This window comes from Lytechinus variegatus, chromosome 19 (genome assembly GCF_018143015.1).
Source record: "Lytechinus variegatus isolate NC3 chromosome 19, Lvar_3.0, whole genome shotgun sequence".
Taxonomy (NCBI): Eukaryota; Metazoa; Echinodermata; class Echinoidea; order Temnopleuroida; family Toxopneustidae; genus Lytechinus; species Lytechinus variegatus.
The window spans coordinates 19,514,705-19,539,103 of NC_054758.1; the positions used below are offsets into that span (position 1 = coordinate 19,514,705).

The 24,399-nt window shown below is 36.5% G+C and overlaps 1 protein-coding gene across 1 annotated transcript; it reads right to left on the reverse strand.

The window, feature by feature from the left end:
• Positions 1-197: 197 nt before the first annotated feature.
• On the reverse strand, positions 198-21,659 carry LOC121405753 (synaptotagmin-7-like). Its single transcript, XM_041596708.1, has 7 exons — positions 21,580-21,659; positions 11,329-11,443; positions 9,023-9,162; positions 7,562-7,680; positions 3,930-4,099; positions 2,674-2,788; positions 198-1,642 (listed from the first exon to the last, which is right to left on the reverse strand). Exons 1-7 carry the CDS (start codon positions 21,657-21,659, stop codon positions 1,332-1,334), a joined length of 1,050 nt encoding a protein of 349 aa, XP_041452642.1. The 3' UTR covers positions 198-1,331.
• Between the last annotated feature and the right edge of the window lie 2,740 nt (positions 21,660-24,399).

A 24,399-nucleotide genomic window follows, 5' to 3' on the forward strand; every position in this document is an offset into this window, starting at 1 on the left:
CAAATCGTTTCACACCCGATCATGAAAAGAAAACAAAATTAAGTCATCAGGAACCACACAAAACTAGAAATTCATAATTTTATATTACATAACACATGGGGCAGCTGCTCGTTTATGACGTCACAAATCCAAAATTTTGAACTCTAATAACTTTCTTACTATTTAACGGATTTTCCTCAAACCTTCACCAATATTTTTTCTGCTATTTTTACAACAAAGTTTTCTTCAGGGTGAACTTCCCCTTTAAGACAAAGCGGGGTAAGACCAAGTGAATGCTAGACAAAATGGTTAAAGCTGTACCGTAAAATATTAAAGACAAATGGTAAATCTCCTAATATTTGAGCAGTACGTTGCACTACGGTTAATAGAAAAGCATGATAGTACAGGGCACTAACACGGAATGTTTAGTATAACATTATATCATAGAAAACCGAATCATTAAATGATTCAACAATAAAATATATAGATCATACATGTATCTAATCATTTAGTTTTCATAAAATCTATGAACTATGTTATATTTTTATACATATTGTGTCATTGCTTTGTTTTATCAAGCGTATGCAAGATACTGCATATAGCATCATCAAGGCATGTTGAGTCTTGTGCTTCTCTTCATCTTTGGGTTAAAAAATGATGAGGGCGCTGTGACATTTAGCTTAATGATCGACTGTAGAGTTGATTTTTTCTATTACTACTACAATCATTTATGATCATCTAGCGTTCAAATCACCCTTACAATCGATCGCTACGCTCTATGCAACCGGACCCTGAGAAGATGCGAGGGATCATGGCGATGGGAAATTCTTTTCTGCGAGAATCTTGGAAGGCTGTCTGCTGCTGAGGTATAATGATATTCCCAGGCATTTTATGGATTATTGCCACCCTTCACACGGGTGATGACCTGCAGGAACCAGGAGAAATGCAATGCACCTTGTAGTACGGATGGTCGTCCTGTGGAGCAAGATGCCATCAAGAATTGAAGTCAATGAAAGTGTAGAAAGAGATAGATACGAGTACACAATAATGATGTCTTATGGTATGCATGTACCATGATCACAAAGTCCTCGGCAGTACTTGCCCTTTTTTCACACCAGGAAACATACGCACGGACACCAACTAAATGACGATGCATGGTTATACAAAACTCTGAGATGTAAATCATGAATTCCATCGATCTCAAAATACTACGCAGTTCTCCATCCCCCACACTTCCGGCAGAACCTGAAAACGGGGGTCGGACAGTTGGCTTGAAATCTACAGTCGGATAAATGCACATGTGTTGAAAGTACCAACTCGACATCGAAAACACCGCGGCGACGGCGCTATCATCAATTAACCCCTTTTAGCACATGCCATTTGGCGATATTAGTCCGCGGCTTGCTCATCATCTCGTTCCAGTGGCTCATTTCGGCCGGCGACGTCCGCGCGCCGAGAAGGATCCCTCCGATCATATCGTTCTTTGAGAGGCGGTCCTTGTCGAGGACCGAAATGACGAAGGTCGTGTCACGTATCCTGTCAAGCGGGATGTTAAATACGAAGGACTCGTTATAGACGGGATTAAGCGTGTGGTACTTGACGACCGTTTTCTTCTTCTCAACCCGCTTGTCCTTGTGCATGTGCCAGATTTTCACATACGGATCTGCGGAAGAGAGATAAAAAACACGATGTGTCATACATAGTTGGAGAGCTATCATCATTAATTATCGTCATTGTTTTCGCACTGATCTTCGTCATCATAGTCATGATCATGATTATCATCATCATGATCATCGTCATAATCATCGTTCTCATTGTTATCATCATCATCGGTCGCCAACATCATCATCATCATCATCGTCATCATCGTCATCATCATCCTCGTCATCATCATCATCATCAACATCGTCATCATCATCACCATCATCGTCATCATCGCCATCATCATCGTCATCATCATCACCGTCATAGAATAGAATAGAAATGGTTTATTTGAACAAAAGAAATCATTCACGGCCCAAAGGCCGAATTACAGATTTTCAGACAAATACAAAAATATACATAAAAATTACAACATAATGAGAAACGGGAATTAGAAATACAATCCAAAATACATGAAAAAAAAATCACATACGTTATTTCCCAATCAATCATCATTGTAATACAATCATTTTATTACCATTTACTATTTGATTCATTATCATAATTAATCTAAGATTTGATTATTATTATCATTACTATACCATATTTAACTATCCTTTTATTATTCACATTATCATCATGAAAAATTTAGTATTGCACATTGAGTATTGTCATCATCATTATCATCATCATGTCATCATCATTGTTTTCAAGGGTCAAGCCTATAGTATTTGCAGTGTTAACAAATGGATTCACAACAGCGGGCTGGTAAGAAATCTCTCATTTTTCAGTTTTTTTTTAAATGGTCATATCTTTATATGCATTAGGTGTATCAAGGTATGTAATTTAATAAAATTTTAGTTAGAAATAAGGAACAGTAGTTCCAATATTGAATAGGAAGGGAATTCCCTTTTATGATTTGATAGTTCATTAGGCAAAGTCTTATACGCATGTCTAGGCTCCGTGATGTAATATCAACATCAAAATCATTTAAAAATATCATCACGGAGTCCTCTAGGCTAGATCAAAAACTGACATGACTAAACACTATACCTGATTTTCCTGTAATATCTTTGGCAGCTAAATTTTGACACTTAAGGACTGTAATGGTAATCCTTCCGGCCGTAGGTGCATAGCACAATGACACCAGTAAACTCCCGAGTTTACCCTACAACAGACAAAAAGAGAGTAAATTCATGACAAAAAGAGAAAAAATGGTAACTTTGTCCCAATTAAAGTATTCATTCTTCAATTGGAAATTAAATCTGGGCCCCGTCTTACAAGTTACGATTGATCAAATCAAATCAATCGTAACTCTATGGAAATCCATAAGTGTCATTACTTTTTCAACATGAAATTTGCAAAATGCCCTTTGTAAATAAAGGAGAATGCACCAAATTGTAAAAAAAAAACAATGGATTTATGGATATACATTCATATATAGAAAATATTTTGAACAAACATGCACTTTTTATGTTGGCTGTGCTGGCTTTCCAGAGTTGCAATTGATCGGATCAATCGCAACTCGTTGTACGATGGGCAACTGGTGACACAACATTTGGTCCTGTGACAATTGCTCCGGGCTTAATTTCATCTTAAGATGTATAAAGAGTTGCATTAGGGTTCTATATGAGGTTTAAGAAAGGGTATTATAGTGTTAAATCCAGGGTTAAAGTTGGTCATTCAATTTTAGCATAGTGTGTTAAAATTAGAGCGGAGCAATTGTCGTCGGAGCAAATGCCTTGGAACCAATTCTACCAAAATTATCATGATTTGGGAGAGCAGCTGAGCTGTAGGTCCGTTGAGAGGCAAAAATTAAAAGAGAAATAGATGTATGGCATTTATGCATTGCTCACATTGGCAGGAAGCCGCCTTATGAGGGTGCTATGCGTAAAAATATGGAGTAGCAAGTAAATTCAATGAACTCGCCTAACAGGTAGATTATTTAGCAATTACTTATTTAGTGAAATTATTGATGAAAATAATTCTTCTTTGGGCCGGTTTATTCAAATTATCACCCTATGGAGCGGCTCTCTTTGTTCTTTTTTCTCAAAAAGATAAAATGCTACACCTAAAAAAAGGGGGTCCCCTCTGCGGCACATACCCACCATGCATTATATACTGCGTGCATAATTCATAGACCTACATTTCAATTAAAAGGAATTTGGTACTAACTGGACTCTGTAAGGTTTAGAGTTAAGATACAGAGATAAACCTCAATATCTTGCCCTATGAATGCCAACTAAATATTGCCCATTGCCTAACCCTTGTCAATTTATCATTATCCCTGTAACAAATCACTGACTTACTGATGACTTTTTACTTGGGGTGAGTGACCTCCAGTACAATTTTTCATGTGTCAAGTCGACCTCGGCGAGTGGCAAGTTGATTTCCCCAATCGGGTCGTTTCTACTAAAGCGATCGTAGTCCAGCACTTGTAGATGTAGAACACGCTCCTGTATTTTGCTGTATGGATACCCTGTCAAGATTAGATAATACTTTAACATGAATTCAGCGATTTCGTCGGTGAACATCTGAACCGTCGTATCACACATACGGCGGTGCAAACCCATTTCAGAGAAAATCGACTTCAAAGTTTACTATAATTTTCAAACTTAGTTCCCCAGCCTTACAACATATACATTGCTAGAAAATACATGTACATGGTTGGAAAGATCAAGAAAATTGCTGGACATTGGAATCTTTATTTTCAGACAAAACTAAGGATCCGAGAAGTATCGCAAAGAGCTACATGCTTGTAATTTCAGCTTGAGCCGCTTAGATTTTCCCTGTACAAAAATGCCACAGGGAAAAAGCAACATGACGTTTTGACTGACTGCAATTTCAATGCACGCAACCAGTCAAAACGTATCACTTTTCATGTGCAAAGTCAATGCAGTGCCCAGTGACGATATGATGGTTTGGCTGACCACGCACATTGAAATCGCGGCCAGTCAAAACATCGTATCACTCTGTTATAATACAGGTTTTCAATAGGATTTGCGCATTTTATTATCAATTTGTATGGCATCGCCATGAAAATCCTCTCATGTCTCAGAAAACAAAATAAATTGCTGCTTAGAAATTCAGTTATGAATAGAGTAAAACGTTCATTTTATGCAAAAATCTCAAAATCAAACTTTTGACCAAAATTGACTGATACGACCGCCAACTATATATTTCACTATAAGCAGACAAATTGGATATAATTAAACAAATGTTTGTGCAAACTCTTTTCCAACATTTTCCTTTTTTTTCTACCAACTTTTTATCAGGGTGAACTTTCTCGCTGAAAATTAATTTCAAAGTTCAGAAACACTCATTCGAAAAGGTGTTTCATCAACCTCCAGCAAAATTCCTAAACAAGCCAAACATGCTCGATAAAAGGATGAGAAAACGTTATTCAAACATTGAATTAACACACTGACATAGATAGCAGCCAAGCATAGCTATTCACAAATGAGATTCATTTTCGATAAGAAAGGAGAATATTTCCATCAACACCACTCCCTCAAATAGCTGGGTAATTAAAACTCTAATATGCTTGCGTACCATAACAACAAGCGTACACGGGCAAACTTCACGGTCTGAATGAGCTGTGAAGTGTGAAGTTTCAGGGGGAAATACTGATTAATTCCTTTTTGTTAAAGGGATAATACAGCTGTAGGAAAGAAGGCTGGGGACATAGGGAATAATATTATTAATAATAATAATCATAATAATAATAATAGGCATTTGTATAAGGCCATCTACCTAGAAACAATCTATTCCGAAGTGCATTGTTGTTATTATCATTACTACCCCAGCTTTAGCTCGAGCTGCCTTTCAGCGCTCAGTGCATTCAAGGAATTTATCCTACTGGGTACCCATTCACCTCACCTGGGTCGAGTGCAGCACAGTGTGGATAAATTTCTTGCTGATGGAACGATTTCGATTCGCCAGAAAAAGAATAGGACAGAACAAATTTTAAATTGTGAAGCGTTACTACATATGTTCCCTCGTGTTTGACCATGAAGATCAGATATCTGAGTGGTATAATTACTACATGATAAAAACACATTTAAGGTAAGATAATGTAACCACAGTTTAAATAAAAATTTCCAAACTTTAGTTTAGTCATCTGGAGACAAAGTGTAAGTTAATCCCCCCCCCCTCTAATCCAGCTATCCCCCTTCTATAATTCCTACTCTTTCTCCCTCATTCTCTCCTTCCTCTTTCCCCATATTTTTCCACATCTCTCTTTCCCTCTTTCTCCATCTGTTTCCTTTTTATTCCAGAGAATAAAAAGGAACCTTTATTTCATATTACAAACAAAACAATAATAAAGTAAAATATTTTACATAACTCTTACATACAATCTTTTACATACATTCATTCTTTTTACATCTTGTCCATATAACATAAACTATTTCATATGAAGAGTACTAGTGATGCCTACTTCATGAAATAATTTTAATTCCATCTCTTTCCACCTCTCTCCCTCTTTCCCCCTTCCGCTTTTTCTTCCTTCCCCCTCTATCATTTCCTTATTGTCCCTTTCTCTCCCACTCTCTCTCTCTTTCTGCTCCATTTCTATTTTACACTCACCCCATCAGTAGCAAAGTGTACCGATAATCAATTCTATATCTTTCTTCCTATCTCCCTATCTTTGTCCACATCTCTCTTTCCCTCTTTCTCCATCTCTTTCCACCTCTCTCCCTCTTTCCCCTTCCTCTTTTTCTCTCCCCCCTCTATCATTTCCTTATTGCCCCTTGATCCTTTCTCTCCCACTCCTCTCTCTCTCTCTTTCTATTTTACACTCACCCCATCAGTAGCAAAGCACCTTTAAATTGAAAAGGTGTTCCGAAATATTTTGCTTCTTCTCCCGGAAAGCAATTGCCATCCCCCGGTCCACTGAAGTGTGACGTTGAACTAATTGAAAAATATTCCCTCATTATGATTTATCAATAACGAAGAGACTGAATGGGACTCCCGAGAGTGATAGTCTAGGCCGAAGACCTGGTATAGAACCCTTGAATAATTTCTGTCAAAGCGTCACTCATGTAGATGGCTACATTCATTTATGAGGTTCAACCTTTATTTCTTGTGATATATACTTCTGTGAAACCAGGCGGCATGTCATGAAATGACTTGTCAGACATGTTATCAGTCAAAGGGGATATTGCAAGAAAATATTTGCGATCAATTGCAAATATTCTTTTGCAAATTTACAACTGATAGATCAACGTTAGTTGTAGAAAATCAGATTAATCTTCTTGTTTTAAGGAGCAAATTAGCAATCAATCACTAATTTGCAATTAACTGCATGGTATATGATTGATTTAGGGACCAAAAATTGTCTTGCAATTAATTGATCACAAGTTTCTTGCAACAGCCCATAAGTCTGTAATACATGAATATCTAACAGTTACCATAATAACATTGCTTCTCAGCCAATCAAAATCAATGAAAGTTGTCAGACACGACAACTTGTTGGACAAAAGACATTTGTGAAATGCTCTCCGGGGCCAAGTTACACAATGCTTTGCAATCAATCGCATATCTCCTCAAACATTTTTATTTGGTTGCTAGACCATTTTTTTTAATGAAATAAGTAGGCAGCAATGACCTAAAAATTTGGTATTTTATTTTGTTGCCACCCAGATAAAAAAAGGCAAATATGCCCCGCCCCTACTGCTCTTCTATCACAACACATAACCACCCCCCCTACCTAAAATGAACCCATAACAATAGCCATCTGATAAATAATGACAATACATTTGTCTTTTCCAATTCGATTAAATTATGAAAATAATTGTCCTGAGAAAGGATTGCAGTCAATCACTAAATAGAAATGGCCAATGAAAACTATTGTTGCATATGCATTGTACTCAAAACAATGACCAGCGACCAATACAAAAATTGCTTTCATATTCCTAGCAAATTATTATCCTGGACTTACCTTCAAAATGAAAAGATTCGTTCCAAATAGGATTGAGGTTTTTCCTCTTCACTTTGGTTTCCATTTTGACTTTCTTATCTGGCAGGAGCATGATTTTAACAAAAGGATCACTTGTTCCGCTAGAATTGAAAAAGAAATAACAAACAAAATGATGTAGGTGTAAATTATGAAGAAAAAAAATAACATGAGTGCATGCAGCTATTGAAATAATTTCAAGAAGCATCATTCTTTTTTAACTGGCAGGGGCACGATTTTGACAAAGTGGATCACTTTGATAAAATCCATAAAAGGTAATCAAAGAAAATTAAACTGAATTATTTATACAGAACATTCAATAACATCTGAATGTGTATTAACAAGTTTAAAGAATTAGTTTCATAAGGATATGACTTTCAAACATTCTTTTTATCTCGCATGAGCTTGATTTTTATGACCCTAGAATTAATAAAGACAAAATCAAAGATAGGTAAAATGCATCATTGAAAGCAAGAAATGACACAATGAAATAAGTTTAAAGAAGAAGTTTCAAAGGAAATATTTGCCAACCTTAATTTCACAAAACAGTTTTATGCACATCCTTGTCGGTATGCAATTGAGGAGACTGATGAGGTCATCCACTCATAATTTCTTTTGTATGTTATTATATGATATATTATAATTTTCCCCTCATTTTCAAGTGAATCAACGATGTGTAATTAGCATTGTTTAATAATATATGGTTCAGTCAAGTTGGTCCTTATTGCCAAAACTGTAAAAATGAAATATTGTATAATTGAAACAATAAGAAACAAAAGAATCAGTGAGTGATGGACATCATCGACCGTCTCATTTGCATGTCACTGAGTTGTGCATATTACTGTTTTGTGAAAATTAAGCAAAATTTTAAAATGTCGTAACTTTTTTATTTTACATATCCGATATTGATGAAAGTTTCAGCGTCACGCTAGTTTGATTTTTCTCTATTTGTTCAAATCCACATTTTTCTGGGATGGACTTGACCTTTAACAAAACAACACCAAGAAGGATTTGAGTGTGAAAGTGTAGAATAATAATAATAGTAAGAGAGCGTTGTTGGCTCAGTCGGTAACGCGTCTGCCCGTCGAACCAAAGATCGTGGGTTCAAGTCCACCCCGGCCGGATGACTGAATCCAGTGCGTTGTGTGTAAACGTCTCTCCCATGTTTCATCGATGCTGACTATGTTACAATGGAAAACATTCTGTCCCTCAGATATGACATTAAATGGAGGCCCCATGTCGAGTTACCACCTTTGCACGTTAAGAACCCACTGCACTATTCGTATAAGAGTAGGGGGTAACCCCGGTGTAGTGGTCCACCTGCATTCCCCCAATCAGTTATATCGGGAGGAGATACCTGCGGGTCATAGTGATTCAGTTCGCTTTTCGCCTCCCAGGCAAGGTAACGCCAAACATGATAATAATAAGAATAATCTGAATAGTTACCTGAAATCTTTGGCAGGAAGATGATTTGCTTTGACGATCCTCAGCACCAGTGTTTGATCGGGAAAGTCATACATGAGAGAAAACTGGATCTTTCCTAGCTCTTCCCCGAACTGAAAAGAATCGTCATCTAAGCCTTGGGCCTGAGGAGGAGGAAGGAAGAAAAGACAAAGGAGGAGAAGGAGGAGGATGGTAGGAGAAGACAACAACGATGAAGAAGAAGAAGAAGAAAAGGAGGAAGAAGAAGAAGAAGAGGAAGAAGAAGAAGAAGAAAAAGCAGAGGAGGAGGAAGAAAAAGAAGAGGAAGAAGAAGAGAAGAAGAAGAAGAGGAGGAGAAAGAAGAAGAAGGGGAAGAAGAAGAAGAGGAGGAAGAAGAAGGGGAAAAGGGAGAAAAAGATGACAAAGTGAAAAAAGGAGAACAAGAAGGAGAGAACAGAAAAACATGTCAATTTGAAATAACGTCAAACATTTAGTAAGTTGTCCAAAGGCCACACATTGTCCCCTGTCTGTGATTTGCAGAGCATATTTAAGAAGACAGACAACACCTACAATCTTTACACTTCCAATACATTTATCTACATAAAAAAAAATCAAAAATGGTAGAATGATAAAAAATTCTAGGCAATTTTTTACAGGGTTCAAAATGCAGTCTCACTCATCAAAACTATGTGTAACATAAATTGGTACAGTAATAATAAAAATTTACATGTAGGAGAAAAACAGACAGAGTACTTCAGGAGGTGAATAGATAGTTTAATCTTTCACCAAATGATGAGATTTATCTTTAGAATAATTAGAAACACTATCGCTGTCATTTTTCAGGATTTTAAAGTAGAATTACATTTCAATCTTTAGTTCAATTTTAAGTCAAGAAAAAAATACCAGGATATTAATTGGTTGAAAATTTTATAAATGTGAACATACTGGTAGCAGAGACTAACAAGATAAATATTTAAGGGTTGCTGAATGCATTTGAGAAGGAATGCTGCCCTCTAGTGTCATAAATTATGAAGGTGCACACAAAGAGTTCTAATACAGGTAAACTCCCATATCAAGTATAATTGAAGCAATATTTTATATATATAAAAGTAACTCTTCTATGTAAATTTCTTCGAAATCAAACATGAATATTTATGGTTCCAAAAGATTAAATTTCAGCATTTTACTGTCTTTTGCCTATGGTATGTGGGGAAGGGGGATGGTGCCATTGAGGGGTGATATGAATCATATTGAGAATACTCACATAGATAGGGGGGCATAGGGGGGGGGTAGGGGGATGGAGCCATTGAGGGGTGATATGAATCACATTGAGAATACTCACATTAATAGGGGGGGGGGGTAGGGGGATGGTGCCATTGAGGGGTCATATGAGTCATATTGAGAATACTCACATAGATAGGGGTCAAGGGGGGGGGGGGGGTAGGGGGGTGGTGTCAATGAAGGGTGATAATAATCACATTTCCTCACAATGCCTACATGTATGTTATGTAGTATTGAAGGACCTACAGATAAAAGTTCCAGCTGTAATGTACATGCTCCCAAGCAATCTACATGCCATCCAATGACAATAGAACAATAGATGGATGTACCTGAATGGAATACCATTGACAATATAAAGAATGTCTCTGCTCTGATCTCCCAAGCCACTTCACTACTTAGCAGCCAAGCAGAGAGCATCTCCCTTAAAGGACAAGTCAACCCTAACAAAATGTCGATTTGAATAAAAATTAAAATCTAACAAGCATAACACTGAAAACTTCATCAAAATCGGATGTAAAATAAGAAAGTTATGACATTTCAAAGTTTTGCTTATTTTTAACAAAATAGTTATAGAGCCAGTTACATCCAAAAGAGAGAGTCGATGATGTCACTCACTCACTATTTCTTTTGTTTTTTATTGTTTGAATTAAACAATATTTCAATTTTTTACGAATTTTACGATTAGGACCTCCTTGCCTGAAGCACGAAATACTTCATATTTCATATAATAAAACACAAAAGGAATAGTGAGTGATGTCATCAGTTCCTCATTTGCATACCAACCGAGATGTGCATATAACTGTTTTGTGAAATGAAGCGAAATTTTAAAATGCCATAACTTTTTTATTTTACATCCGATTTTGATGAAATTTTCATTGTTTTGCTTGTTGGATTTTTCTCTTTTTATTCAAATCAAGTTTGTTGGGGTGAACTTGTCCTTTAAGTCTCAGGTAAAGCCTTCATGTTCATGTGTACCTGAGATATAACTGGGAGGGGGTAGGGGGATGGTACCATTGAGGGGTGATACAAATCATACTGAAAATACTCACAACGCCTATGGCTTCGGCCTGCCCATTGCTGTTTCCAACTTGTTGACTCTGGCCAAGCTTGCTAGGATCAGGCTGGACGTGCTCCACGCCAACTTTGGGTTTCGGCCTCTCAAACCTTTGAAAATGAAGAAAAAAATATGACTTTAAAAGAAGTATGTTTTGACATATATATTATAATAATAAACCATGCTCATCAACAGCATTCTTGACATGAATGTACAATGTAAAAGTCAGTGACATATGACATTTGCTCCAGCGACATTTGCCCTGGTCTTAATATCACAGAAGGCATAGGGTTAAAGTTAGGATTGTAATAAGGGTTTTTGGTTCAGGGGGGCATTTCATCAATATTTTCGTCTGACAAGTTGTCAGATCTGACAACTTTCCTGGATTCTGATTGGTTGAGAAGCACTGTTACTACAGTAACTGTCGGTTAAAACAGAACTTGTCGCATAAAACGTCTGACAAGTTCTTTCATGAAACGCTCCCCGGAACAATGTAAAGATAAAAATTAGGGTTTATTTAGTCATGGAGGTTAGGTTTTATGCTTGGCTTAGAGCACAGATTTTCCATCGCAGCAATTGTCATCAGAGCAAAAGTCATGGAACCTGAAAAGTCATTCTGTGTGCAATGGTACTGTAGGTACATGTTGGTATTAAGGATATTGACAGTTGGGAGAGAGTATGTGAATGAAAATAGGAAGAGACAGGGGCCGCGGAACGGTTTTCAAAGTGGGGGGGGGGGGGTGACCATGCAAAAAATCACAATCGTATGGTCATTTTTACGTTTTTGTACATGGTTTTGAAGCCCCCTAGCCCCCCCCCACTCCCGTGGCCCCTGTGAGAGAAAACAGCGTTGACAAGGGGCTCAGGGAAGTAGGGAAAGTGGAAAGGAGGAAGAGAGAAAGGAGAGGGAGAGAGAGATAGAAAGAGAGGAGAAAAACAAGATATAGAGGAAGGAGTAGGAGAGAGAAACAGAATCATACCCTTTTCATAAACCTATCCTCCAATTAGCCGCCTAAGAGAAATGCGGATAATTCAATAAAAAATTGCGTTCATAAACTCCGAAAATAATCTGCACTATTTTTACGAGCGCCCGTCCTGAAAAAGGAGGATAATCGTCATAGCAACCGCACACACCCCTCGGATGCGGTTGCGTTGGAAAAGAAAGACCTTGTGACCGCTCCATGGCAATTATCCGCATTACTTTTGAAATGCATTCATGAAGTCAAAATCTGGTCCCGATGCTGCTGTTAGGCGGATAATTTCAGCATCAAAATAATGCGGATAACTCTGGTCCTCCTCCGATTTTACGACCAAATTATGCTGCTATTAGCCGCATAATTGGGTTTATGAAAGGGGTATCAGATGCACAAAAAAAAGGGGAGAGAGAGACAAATACAGATAGCAATGAGATGAGGAGGAGAGGAGGGAGGGGTTGCAGAGCAAGAGTAAACACATACAGCTGCAGGAGGGGGGGTGGCATAGTGAAACATTTTCAAGTTTATTTTATTGATACATGTTGAGAAAAAGGAAGACAGACCTATGACATGGACAGCAGAGAGAGGGGGTGGAGAAAGAATTGCCAAAATGTAAAAGTATGAGAGAGCTACTGTATTAAACTGGCAAAACTTGAAGATTTTTGTAATGATTTCATTTCATATTAATATGAAAAAAAAAGGAAAGCACTCCATCTCTGCCTGAGGGGGTTAACCACTATCATGCTCTATGCCATTCTGTTTCAAGCCTACATTTTCATGGTGGTTTGCCAGAGGCCGAAAAGGAAATTCGCCGACCGACCGCTGCCACCATCTGACAGCCCGCGCCAAATCCCTCCTCATTAATTACCCATAATTGTCACTTTGCTGGGGAATATTGCTGCTAAAAACCTCTCCATCATGTCAAAATACATTTGCCCCCAGGACTGGGAAATGGCCACGAGTGCTTACACAAAGGCTTCAAAGCTCTATTGACCAAAAAAGAGCCAATATTTGCTTTGCATTGTGAGCTTTAGTCGTAACCATGGAAATACAAAGATGATTGGTCCTACACCGAAGGTCTGATTACTGGATAATACATGAATTCTATGGTCTTTTAAAGGTGTTGGGATAAAATTGAACCACTTGACAGAGAGACATTATCAACAGAGCCCTAATGGAAGAAAACTTATTTTTTTGTACGATAAAACAAGAAGAAAAGATATGAGATCTGAGCATACATGTATGTCACATATGCCAATTGACACTATAATTCATACAAACGTCAATTGCACTCTGATTCCACTGCCATTGTAAATGATAATACAAAACTCATATTTTACATCAGTTGCATTATAAGCTCCATCATATTACAATGGAATAAATGGGTTTTTCAACTCTTAATCGCTGACGACGCCATGAATAGACAAAGCTCAAATTAAAGACAACTGAAACAAAAAGACACATTTAACAAACTTAGATAATACTTTAACTTAAACTACAGCAGTCATTCTTAATGAATGTAGCAGCACTTTATTATTAAATGTTGTTATGCTGACTTTAAGTAACCTCAGTCAGACAGCCATGGTGGTTATAATAGTAGCTGTAGAAAAAAACAACAATGAATGCTCAGCACCCCCCCTTCCCGCTGAAATATGTAAAAAAAAAAGACAATCAAACTGTGATTTCATGCATGTTTAGCCCCCCCCCCTGCCTCGACTTTCAAAATGGAACCGCAACCCTTGATCCGTCACAGCTCTCATTATACTATCAAACCTCATAATTGGAAATGAGGCCAACATATTACCAACCACTAAACAATGCCCATCACATGCTCCATCTATTTTGCACGACACAGGGTACCTTGGCTGCTTGGCTAATTAACGAAGGGTGACGAAGACCGTGATATGGTTTGTTTGCCTTAAAGAGAACGTTATTACATGAATCAAGCCTGTTTACCAGTTACACCTCTTCTGATCTCTGAGTGTACTTTTATACAGATTTAGTTACAAATTCATGTACTTCCATAATGATAGGTGTTACAAAGTCGCCTTCTACAAAGTCAGAAGGATAAATTATGGTGGTAGTAGTAGTAGTAGCTGGAGTAGTACTAGTGGTGGTGGTAGGAGTAGTAGGTGGTGGTGGTGGTAGTGGTGGTGGTGGTGGTGGTGGTGGTAGTAGTAGTAGTAGTGGTTGTAGTGGTGATGAAGAGATACAGTAGTAGTAGTAGTTTTAAAAGTAGTAGTAGTAGTGGTGGTGGTGGTGGTAGTAATAGTAGTGGTTGTAGTGGTGATGAAGAGGTATAGTAGTAGTAGTTTTAAAAGCAGAAGTAGTAGTAGCAGTAGTAGTAATAGTAGTATTAGTAGTAATAGTAGTAGTAGTAGTAGTAGTAGTAGTAGTAGTAGTAGTAGTAGTAGTAGTAGTAGTAGTAGTAGTAGTAGTAGTAGTAATAGTAGTATTAGTAGTAATAGTAGTAGTAGTAGTAGTAGTAGTAGTAGTAGTAGTAGTAGTAGTAGTAGTAGTAGTAGTAATAGTAGTAATTGTAGTAGTAGTAGTAGTAGTAGTGGTTGTAGTGGTGATGAAGAGGTATAGTAGTAGTAGTTTTAAAAGTAGTAGTAGTAGCAGTAGTAGTAGTAGTAGTAGTAGTAATTGAAGTAGTAATTGTAATAGTAGTAGTAATAGTAGTAGTAGTAGTAGTAGTAGTAGTAGTAGTAGTAGTAGTAGTAGTAGTAGTAGTAGTAGTAGCAGCAGCAGCAGCAGCAGCTGTTAACAGCTAGTAGCAGTAAAAGTATCATGACTACTAATTTTTGAACACTTATATATTTCATTTCCTGGCAAACCTCTTTAAGGTGATGTCATCCATTTCTCCCCACACTGATTCATATCCACGCTCTAAAAAAGGACAAAGATAGATGCTGGCTGATACCATCTACACATTATATCAGCTTTCTAATGAATCGGTCTTGTCTAATTGCAAAATGTACCCTCTGATATTACACATTTCAGTGTCATCTCAATCAGATGGGACTTATTCACGGGGGATTGGGTTTTGATTTATATCAAATCTGTCCCTATTAAATCCTGTCAGTACTCATTAGGGAAATGGCAACATATCACAATTGTAGAGATGCCTACCAGGTTGGGTCCCATGCCCCTTTCATACTTCTCTCTTATCCGGGTTTAGAACGGACATGCACCGAAGCAGATTAGGGCCCCCTCAGTAGACCAGCAGCTGCATGATAGGTGCTATTTGGTATTGGGCTATCCTGCCGTCTTTATTTTGTTCATTTCCTGTATGTTTAATGCGAATCAATTCATATCAAAGCAAGTACATTAATATCAGTATATTGATATAAGTTCCTGTATTTCCTAATATAAAGTGTTCATAAAATTACTGTAATTTCAGTATCAATGAAAAAATATATACGTCAATAGATGCCCATTTATCCATAGCTTGCTACAAGTATGGAACATGAATGCTAGTTACCCAAGGTTGACGACCCCCCCTCCCCCCGCCCCTAAGCAGATGCTATTGAAAGAGATGGTCAGACTGGGGGGGGGGGATCACACACAGCGGCTCGAAGAGAAATCGTGAATGCTAAAAAAAGCCATGGGAACTAAAGAGAAGTTTTGGAAAAATCCCAATTAATTGTCAAGTTAAAACTTATAAAAAAAATACAGAAAAGGAGGCAAGCTGTGAAAAAAAGTCCCCCCTCCCCCACAAAATATATTCTTTTGCCGGGGGGGGGGGGGGTGCATTGTAGTCTTTATAGACACATAGCACGTTTGAATGGTTACACTATTTTCCAGAAGATGAAGTTTGTACAATTACTATTTGCATTCATGGTAGTAATAAAGTAGGCGCCTTTTATCCAAAGTTTAATTTTCAGGGCAATTAATGTGCAATACATGACCCCAAACATTTATTACCGAATCAGCCGGGCTCGCTTCAAAATCCGAGAGGGAATCGTAATTGACTAAGTGGATTTACAGGAAGCAATATCCTACCAATCAAACTTTGTTCAATTTTAGATGAAAATGGGGTTACTTTTATTGGATGTCACAGATGGCATAATGCACAGCTCGGACAAGTTAACAAAGGCACACCCCACGGCAGCCTCTATCAGATTACATCATTAGGATGCAGTATCACGCATCATCATTCAATCCATTCACAAAGTAGAAAGTAGAGTGTTTGGCCAAATACAAAATAAGCAACATTCTTGCACCAGAATGGACCATATCAGACTGATGAAATTCAAAATAAAACATGTATTGCAATAAAAAAAAAACTGTGTGTGATATATAAATCAGAATCCACACTACTGGTACTAAAAAAAATAAAGATGAAAAAGTGTACTCTTATGAAAATTCATGAATCAATAACATGACTGGTGGATCCACAGGCCGGCAGTGCCCCCCTTTCGAGAGCCATAAAAGAATTGGTAATGTAAATATACCTTTTTTGGTAGTGGGTGTTCCCCCCCCCCCCTTTTGAAAGTGAGGGCCCTTTTTTGCTAGTTAAATTTTCATCAGGAACATACATGTGCCCCCTGGATCCGCCCCTTGGTTAGAAATACAAAGGTGTTCAGTGAACGGATTATACAGAACTGATTAGCCTTGTAATTGGCACAAGGGTATGGGGGGGTCTTAAATTCTTAATACTATTAATTCTTCTAGTACACCCAATTGTCTCCTTTCTCTTTTGTTATTGGATGGGGGGGGGGGGAGGTCTGAATAAAATTCAACCAAGATACGATCACATTCATATAAACTATTTCTTCCTGTCTTGTTACCTAGGTTCTCATATTTGCAAAACTACTTTTCATTTTTCCTTTTCCCTGAAAAAAATGTTGCTTTTTTCCACTATCTTTTCTTTCCTTCTCTGTCTCTTCCACTCAATATCGAATCAACAATGAGTTCATTACACAATCTGTTACTTTTGTAGGGAATCTGTCACTTATGTCCTTTTATCGTTGTCAAATAAAGAATGACTACAGATCATTTCTAACATCTTCAGGGCCACACAGGCATATCCCAATATCTTAATTATGAAGATTGCAAACATCTTCAACCCCACAAGGATATAATTCCATACCTTAATACGGAAGACTTCAAACAAATTCAGAGAGCGACAAGGGCATAACCCAAAAACCTACAGTCAGCCCAGTCAGACTAACGACTTTGTAGCTCCGAACTGGCCACTTATTGAATGATGAAATAAGAAATGAAACATGTGTTATAAATACACCGGGGCCTTAATCTAATTGAAGCTTGCATGTCAGCAAGAAGAATTAACCGGGGAGAGATATTGATTGAGAGTGCCTACATGGTAGGAAACAGTTCGCGTTCATGTAACTTGTATGATTACAAACGTGAACATGCATGTGCATCGGTAATGGTCTCCCACTCATATTTAATTTAAAGCAGAATACAATTAGGGATGTGTTCACATTTGCATTTAAACTTGACTCCACTGAAAAGGCATGAAAATAAAGAGTGGAGTACTGTGTAAAAGAAATGGTAAAATTTAGCCCAATGATCATTTTCTATGCTTTATGTTAATGGGTTCTAGACATATATCTAACCAAGATATGAACCTACTGCACCCCCCCCCAAAAAAAAAAATAAATAAAAATGAATAAATAAATAAAATATCTAAATAACTAAATAACTCTTAAAATAAATGAATACTTAAACAAGTTTTTTTTATAAATGGAAACAAAAGAAGGGAACAAACATTTTTGTTTTCAAACTAGTTAAAACTTCTAGTATGAATGCTCAAACGATTAATAATTACTAATTAGAAGAAGAATAGACTGAAATACAATATAATATATTGCCATATTATCAATGCAATACTGAAACCATTACTTTCAGATACTGAATCAAAAACACAAACAAGCTTAATAGACAAAGACAAATATTCATTCTAACATAATCAGAAGTATTCTGAGCACATGAAAACAGAGATCTTGGCAATTAAATTTCCTTTTCCACTACATTGGCCCCTCGATAAAATGTATGGCATATTCCGAATGTCAGTCTAAAAATGCTGATATACTTGCCCCATTTCCACTAATGCATTCTTAATGCCATACCACAGCACTGTGCAAATACTTGAGCGCATTGGCCACTTTTGCAATCAATGAGTCTTTTCAAAAGGTTTCAAAGCGGAAGTTCACCCTGACAAAAAGTTTATTGTAAAGTAAGAGAAAAAATATAAAAATATTGTTAAAGGTTTTAGAAAAATCTATCAATGAATGAAAAAGTGATCAGAATTGTAATTATTTTGATTTGTGACGTCACTTGCGAGCAGCTTTCCTACATGTACATGTACAAGGTAAAACAATCAATGAAATGTAATTTTCTTAGAAAATTGACAATGATTTTTACTGCACCTTCGGTAAATCATTAGACAAAATTATTTCACACCCGTTCTTAAAATGAAAACGGAAATAAGTCACCACAAACCATTCAAAAGTTGAATTTATGCATTTTTATTGCATAACAAATGGGACATAACAAATGACGTCACAAATCCAAAACTTAAAATTCTAATACTTTCTTAATCTTTAATGGATTTTCCTCAAACCTATACCATAATTTTTTTACAACAAACTTTTCTTTAGGGTGAACCTCCCCTTTAATTCGGATGGAAGTCCCTGCTAACTTCTGGCATTTTTTTCTTTTTCAATTCCACAATTGGTAAACCCTCCTGGTCATGTCAGCTTTTCATTTCCTAAAAGGTCTAAAAATTTGACACTTGAGAAATTAAAAAAAAAACTCAACTTTTTCCAGGCTTAGGTAATACTCCAGTTGTTTAAAGAGTCTCTCTCTGATGACTTCCTCGATATTAACATCGAGCGAACATGAAATCTGAATTTATGATAACTTCAAAAATTAGCTTTAAAATTTGTTTCACAAAAAGTGTTTCTGTCTGATGTAAACATTGTCATAATGATTGTATCTAGATCTATCTATCCTATTAACAAAATGGGGGGAAAAATGAATGAATTTAATATGCATGTATGTAAAGCCAGGCCCTGTTATAGTATTTACATCACTAAAATAATATTATCATCTCAAACCATACCACTGCTGAAAAAGCGGTTCTATGATATTTGCTACAATTGCTCCGCTGTAAATTCCACACACTAACGGAATTACCAACTTTGACTCTTGATTTACCACTATACACCCTATACTAAAAACTAACCCTAAACTTAAAATCCTACTGCAACCCTAACCTTGCATCATAGACAAGACAATGCCCGGAGCACTTGTCGCCAGAGCAAATGTTGTGTCACCGAAAAGTATAACGTGCCACAGTGTATCACAAGGTGTGGCACATTTTGTTCAGTGTGTGTCTTGGTGGGCCACAATATGCACCACATCGCGTCCACAGCGTGTGCCTGCATGTGTGAGCCTGTGTGTGTGTGCCAGTAAGTTCACAATGCTGAACACAGTGTGTATTCACTGTCACACAAATTATGTGTACACACCAAGTGTTCACAGCATAGAATTGAGTCCACACTTGAATTTCTGCATTTCCACAGTGTGACTCACATCTACACACAGTCAACTATAAATTGAACACACTGTGGCCACACTGCCACACAATTAATACTAATCCATGTATACCTGTAAAAGCCACTTGATAAATGGATTACTTGTATACCTAGCAGTAATTGTAAAACCTTGTAAAACAATCATCCAATTTATAAATGATTCTGCACACCTGTGATAACAAAGTCTTTGAAAGAGCCACCGCATGCCGCCTATACAGAGCCGTCAATATAAATGACTGTTAATTGGCTGCTAAAGTAATTGATTACTCAATTAGCATACCCAAACCAATTAGACTGTAGAAGCTAATTGCTCTTTAATTGATTCATTTGCTAGTTTATTTGTACATCAAGGAGTGAACAATATGTACTGTGAAAATGGAGTGAGAGTGAGGAAAGTTAAGATAGATTTGACACAATCTGGTTTACTATTTGCACTTGATCGGGTATAAAATTTAAAATCTATGTTTTATTGTATCTATATTTCATTGTTTGAATTAGAAATCTTAAAGAGAATTACTCTGAAAATTCATTTTGCTTTATTGATCATGGGCACGGCAGCCACTGTGCAGTGCTGGATCGACGATGCCTTGTCCCTTTATAAATGTTGTGAATGCCAAAAAAGGGTAGCAGCACGTCCCATCTTTTAAAGGTCTTTTGTTCTGATGTGGCTGGGGTTTGAACTCCCAACCTCCTGGTAGTGAGCTGGACATTCTTACCAACTGATCCATCACACCGGTAAAGTAAAAATGAAGCAATAATATCCAATGTCTAATGCTTATAAGTTGAATCATCGAAGTTAAAACATGGTATTAGATTGCTGTCATAACTTTCAAAGTTTATAGATATAGTTTATAAAATGTGGATATAGGGGTAATCAAGTATCACTGACAAGTCTTGGCATGGTGGCATGATCAGGGTCCAATGTCATTTATTGTCAATGAACGTAGTATTGTATCATTATATGAATGCCTTTTTTGTGAATAATTATTTTATAGTAGTTTTCAAAGTCAGCACTGCTGCTATATTGAATGGTGGAATGCAGGTGAGGCTGCCAGAGGCGCTCCACTTGTTTAATAAGAAACATGATTTCATATGCTGCTATCACTACCATCCCCCAGCATTATTTGATTTAAAATCAGAGGAAATGTTCCACTGATCTCAAATCAAATAATCGTTGACGAGTCAAGTTCCTTTTAATACAAGAAACGTTCACACAGAAAGGGAGAATTGCACAAGAGAAACGCTGAGAAACATTTCAGCTGAAAGAGGCAGCTCAGAGCCTCAGAGTTCTATCAAGTGCCTTTTAAAATTTTCCTTTTGATTTCAAACAAAAATTCATTGTACATTAGATTTTGAACAAAAGTATATGTTTTAACAATATATGCACATGGAGCATTTTATCAGTGCCTGAGTATTTTCATTTATTTGATTGATAATCACAGTGTAAAAACACGAAATGAAATGGTCAAGGGCATAATTGCTGAGCCGAGAATTGAACCCAAGACCCTCAGGCACCGTAGACCACTCGGCCACTGCATCTTTACAAATCATACAAATTAAATAATTTCATATCGACCAGTGTTATTAACACCGCATGTCGATCATTGATAAAATGTAACAACCCATTTTTCTTTCTTTTCTAAATCCAGAGAAATCGTTCCATCTCCAAAATTGAAAGCAAGTTCCCAGGAGATCAACGCCTACTGGATGTGGAAGATGGTTGCCATAGCAACCAATGACTCCATCGGCTGAAACCCCGACATCGATTCATGTTTTGCAGTCATTTTGAATCGCACGCAATGCAGCGATCGTGGGCGGATATAATAAAGAGAACATGAAATGAATTGATAATCAAGTGAAGGCTTTCATGGAATAAGATTTGAATCAGGCCCAGGCTTACAAAGAGTTACGATTGATCCAATCATGTTAACTGTGTGGAAATCCATCAATGTCATTACTTTTTTCTCTGCAAGATATTTACACAATAAAATTGATAAACAAACTATTACCAATCTGAATTTACATGAAAATGATGAATGCATTCAGTGAAATAAAACATCATATCTAGATTTTTTTGGGAAGAAAACATGCTTTTTAGATGTTGACGATAAAAATGATGAAAGTATTCAATGAAAAAAAATGTGTATAGATTTTTTTGAAAAACATGCATTTTAGATGTTGACGATAAAAATGATGAATGCATTCAATGAAAAAAAAATTGTATCTAGAATAAAAAAACAAACAAACAAACATGCATTTCAGATGTTGACGATGCTGGCTTTCCATAGTTGTGGTCGACTGGATCAATCGCAACTCTTTGTAAGACGGGGCCCAGGGTCCTTGCTTACGAAGTTACGATAGATTTGATCAACCTCAAATACATGGAAATCCATCAATGTCATCATTTTTTCTACAGGAAATTTGCACAATGTCCTTTGTAAACAAAGAAAAGCACGCTGAATTTTCAAGAAAATGATGCATGTATGAATAAAGTAGAAAATGATTTGAAGTAAACATGTATTTTATATTTTGATATTGCTGGCTTTTGATAATTGCAGTTGATTGGATCAATTGGAATACTTTGGAAGGATGGGCCCAGATCTATCATTAAAGGACAAGTCCACCCCAACAAAAACTTGATTTGAATAAAAAGAAAAAAATTCAACAAGCATAACACTGAAAATTTCATCAAAATCGAATCACTCACTCACTATTTCTTTTGTATTTTATTATGAAATATGAAATATTTTTATTTTCTCATCATTGTCATGTAAAATGAAGTTTCATTCCTCCCTGAACACATGGAATTCCATTATTTTAACATTTTGTGCTTCAGGCAAGGAGGTCCTAATCGTCAAATTCGTAAAAATTGAAATATTGTATAATTCAAACAATAAAAAACAAAAGAAATAGTGAGTGAGTGACATCATCGGCTCTCTCATTTGAATGTAACTGGCTCGTTCATATAACTATTTTGTTGAAAATAAGCGAAACTTTGAAATGTCATAACTTTCTTATTTTACATCCGTTTTTGATGAAATTTTCAGCATTGTGCTTGTCTGATTTTTCTCTATTGATTCAAATCAACATTTTTCTGAGGTGGACTTGACCTTTAAGGTCATTTGATAAAATTTCAAGCTAGGATCCAAGCTTGTTTGATTGCATTAATATGCAAATCAAAGTATTATCAGGTATCATGATGCTTTTTTTCAAAGTATATGTTTATACGATCAAACATCAAAATCAAGATTATGATAGATGGTATTTATAATGCGCTAAATCCACGCTGAAGATTGCCAAAGTCATAATGAAAGTTTAAGGAGAGAGAGAGAGAGAAAGAGAGAATGTAAATGAACTTTTTAATCATGTGGAAGAGTGAAAAAAATGAATGTGTAGTTCAATAAAATCCCTACAAATGTCAAGGCTTATGGGGAACTGGGGCTTTGAATTTAAAGAAATGTCAAAAGGAAAGAATAATGTGATTATAAAATCACCAATTCCATGCTATGGAGTATGCGATGTGCAACAAGAAGATGTAATTGAAAAATGTACAGAATGCATGACTTTTGAATCAGTCCACAAATAAAAAAAACATTGAACGTAAAAATCAATAAATTTTATCATTTTTTTTTACTATTCCAAATATTATACAGATTTATGGCATACATGTTAAATATAATGTACAAGATCTTGTAAAAAAATAATAAAAATGTAAATATACTAAGGAAAAAACAAAATGGATGTGACTTGCATAATTATGGTGCAAATGTGAATGAACTCACTTCGTTTCATAAAAAGGGATATTCTAGCATTATATGTTTCCTTGAATTTGAAACACGCATAGATTCAGAGTGACTTGAAGAGAGGAATAACCCATTAAAAGGTAAATAATAATTGAATTGTGTACCATGTATTTTCCTGTTGTTTGGTGTATTGTTCATGACAGGAACGATTAAGCAGGGTGCTACATAAGCACTTGCCCGATTGCCCGGGGCAAGTGTTTAAAAGTAAAGACCAAAACTACTTGCTGAATTGGGCAGGCAAAATTTTCACACTAGAATGACCAAAATTAGGGTCTATATGATTATATTGACCATAATTTTGGTCATGGCAGGCAAGATAAATGCACTTTGGAAAAAGAAATGCAACAACCAAGTAGATCAGGGGACCGTTTCATCAACATTTTTGTCCGACAAGTTGTCAGATCTGACATCTTTCCTTGATTCTGATTGGCTGAGAGGCACCGTTACTATAGTAACTGTCGGATAAAATGGGACTTGTCGGATAAAACGTCCGACAAGTCCTTTCATGAAACGCTCCCCAGTTCAGGTCAAAAGAAAGAAAAAGGTCAACTTTCGTTTGAAGAGGTAAAACTTTTCTTTCAATTATTATTTTTCAGGCAAAAGAAATAGATTTTTGGGCAAGTGCTTCTAAAAAGTAATGTCACACCCTGTTAAGGATTTCATCATCTCTTTAATTCCCAAACCAGGGCAACAAAATAAAAACAATAAAATGAACAAAATC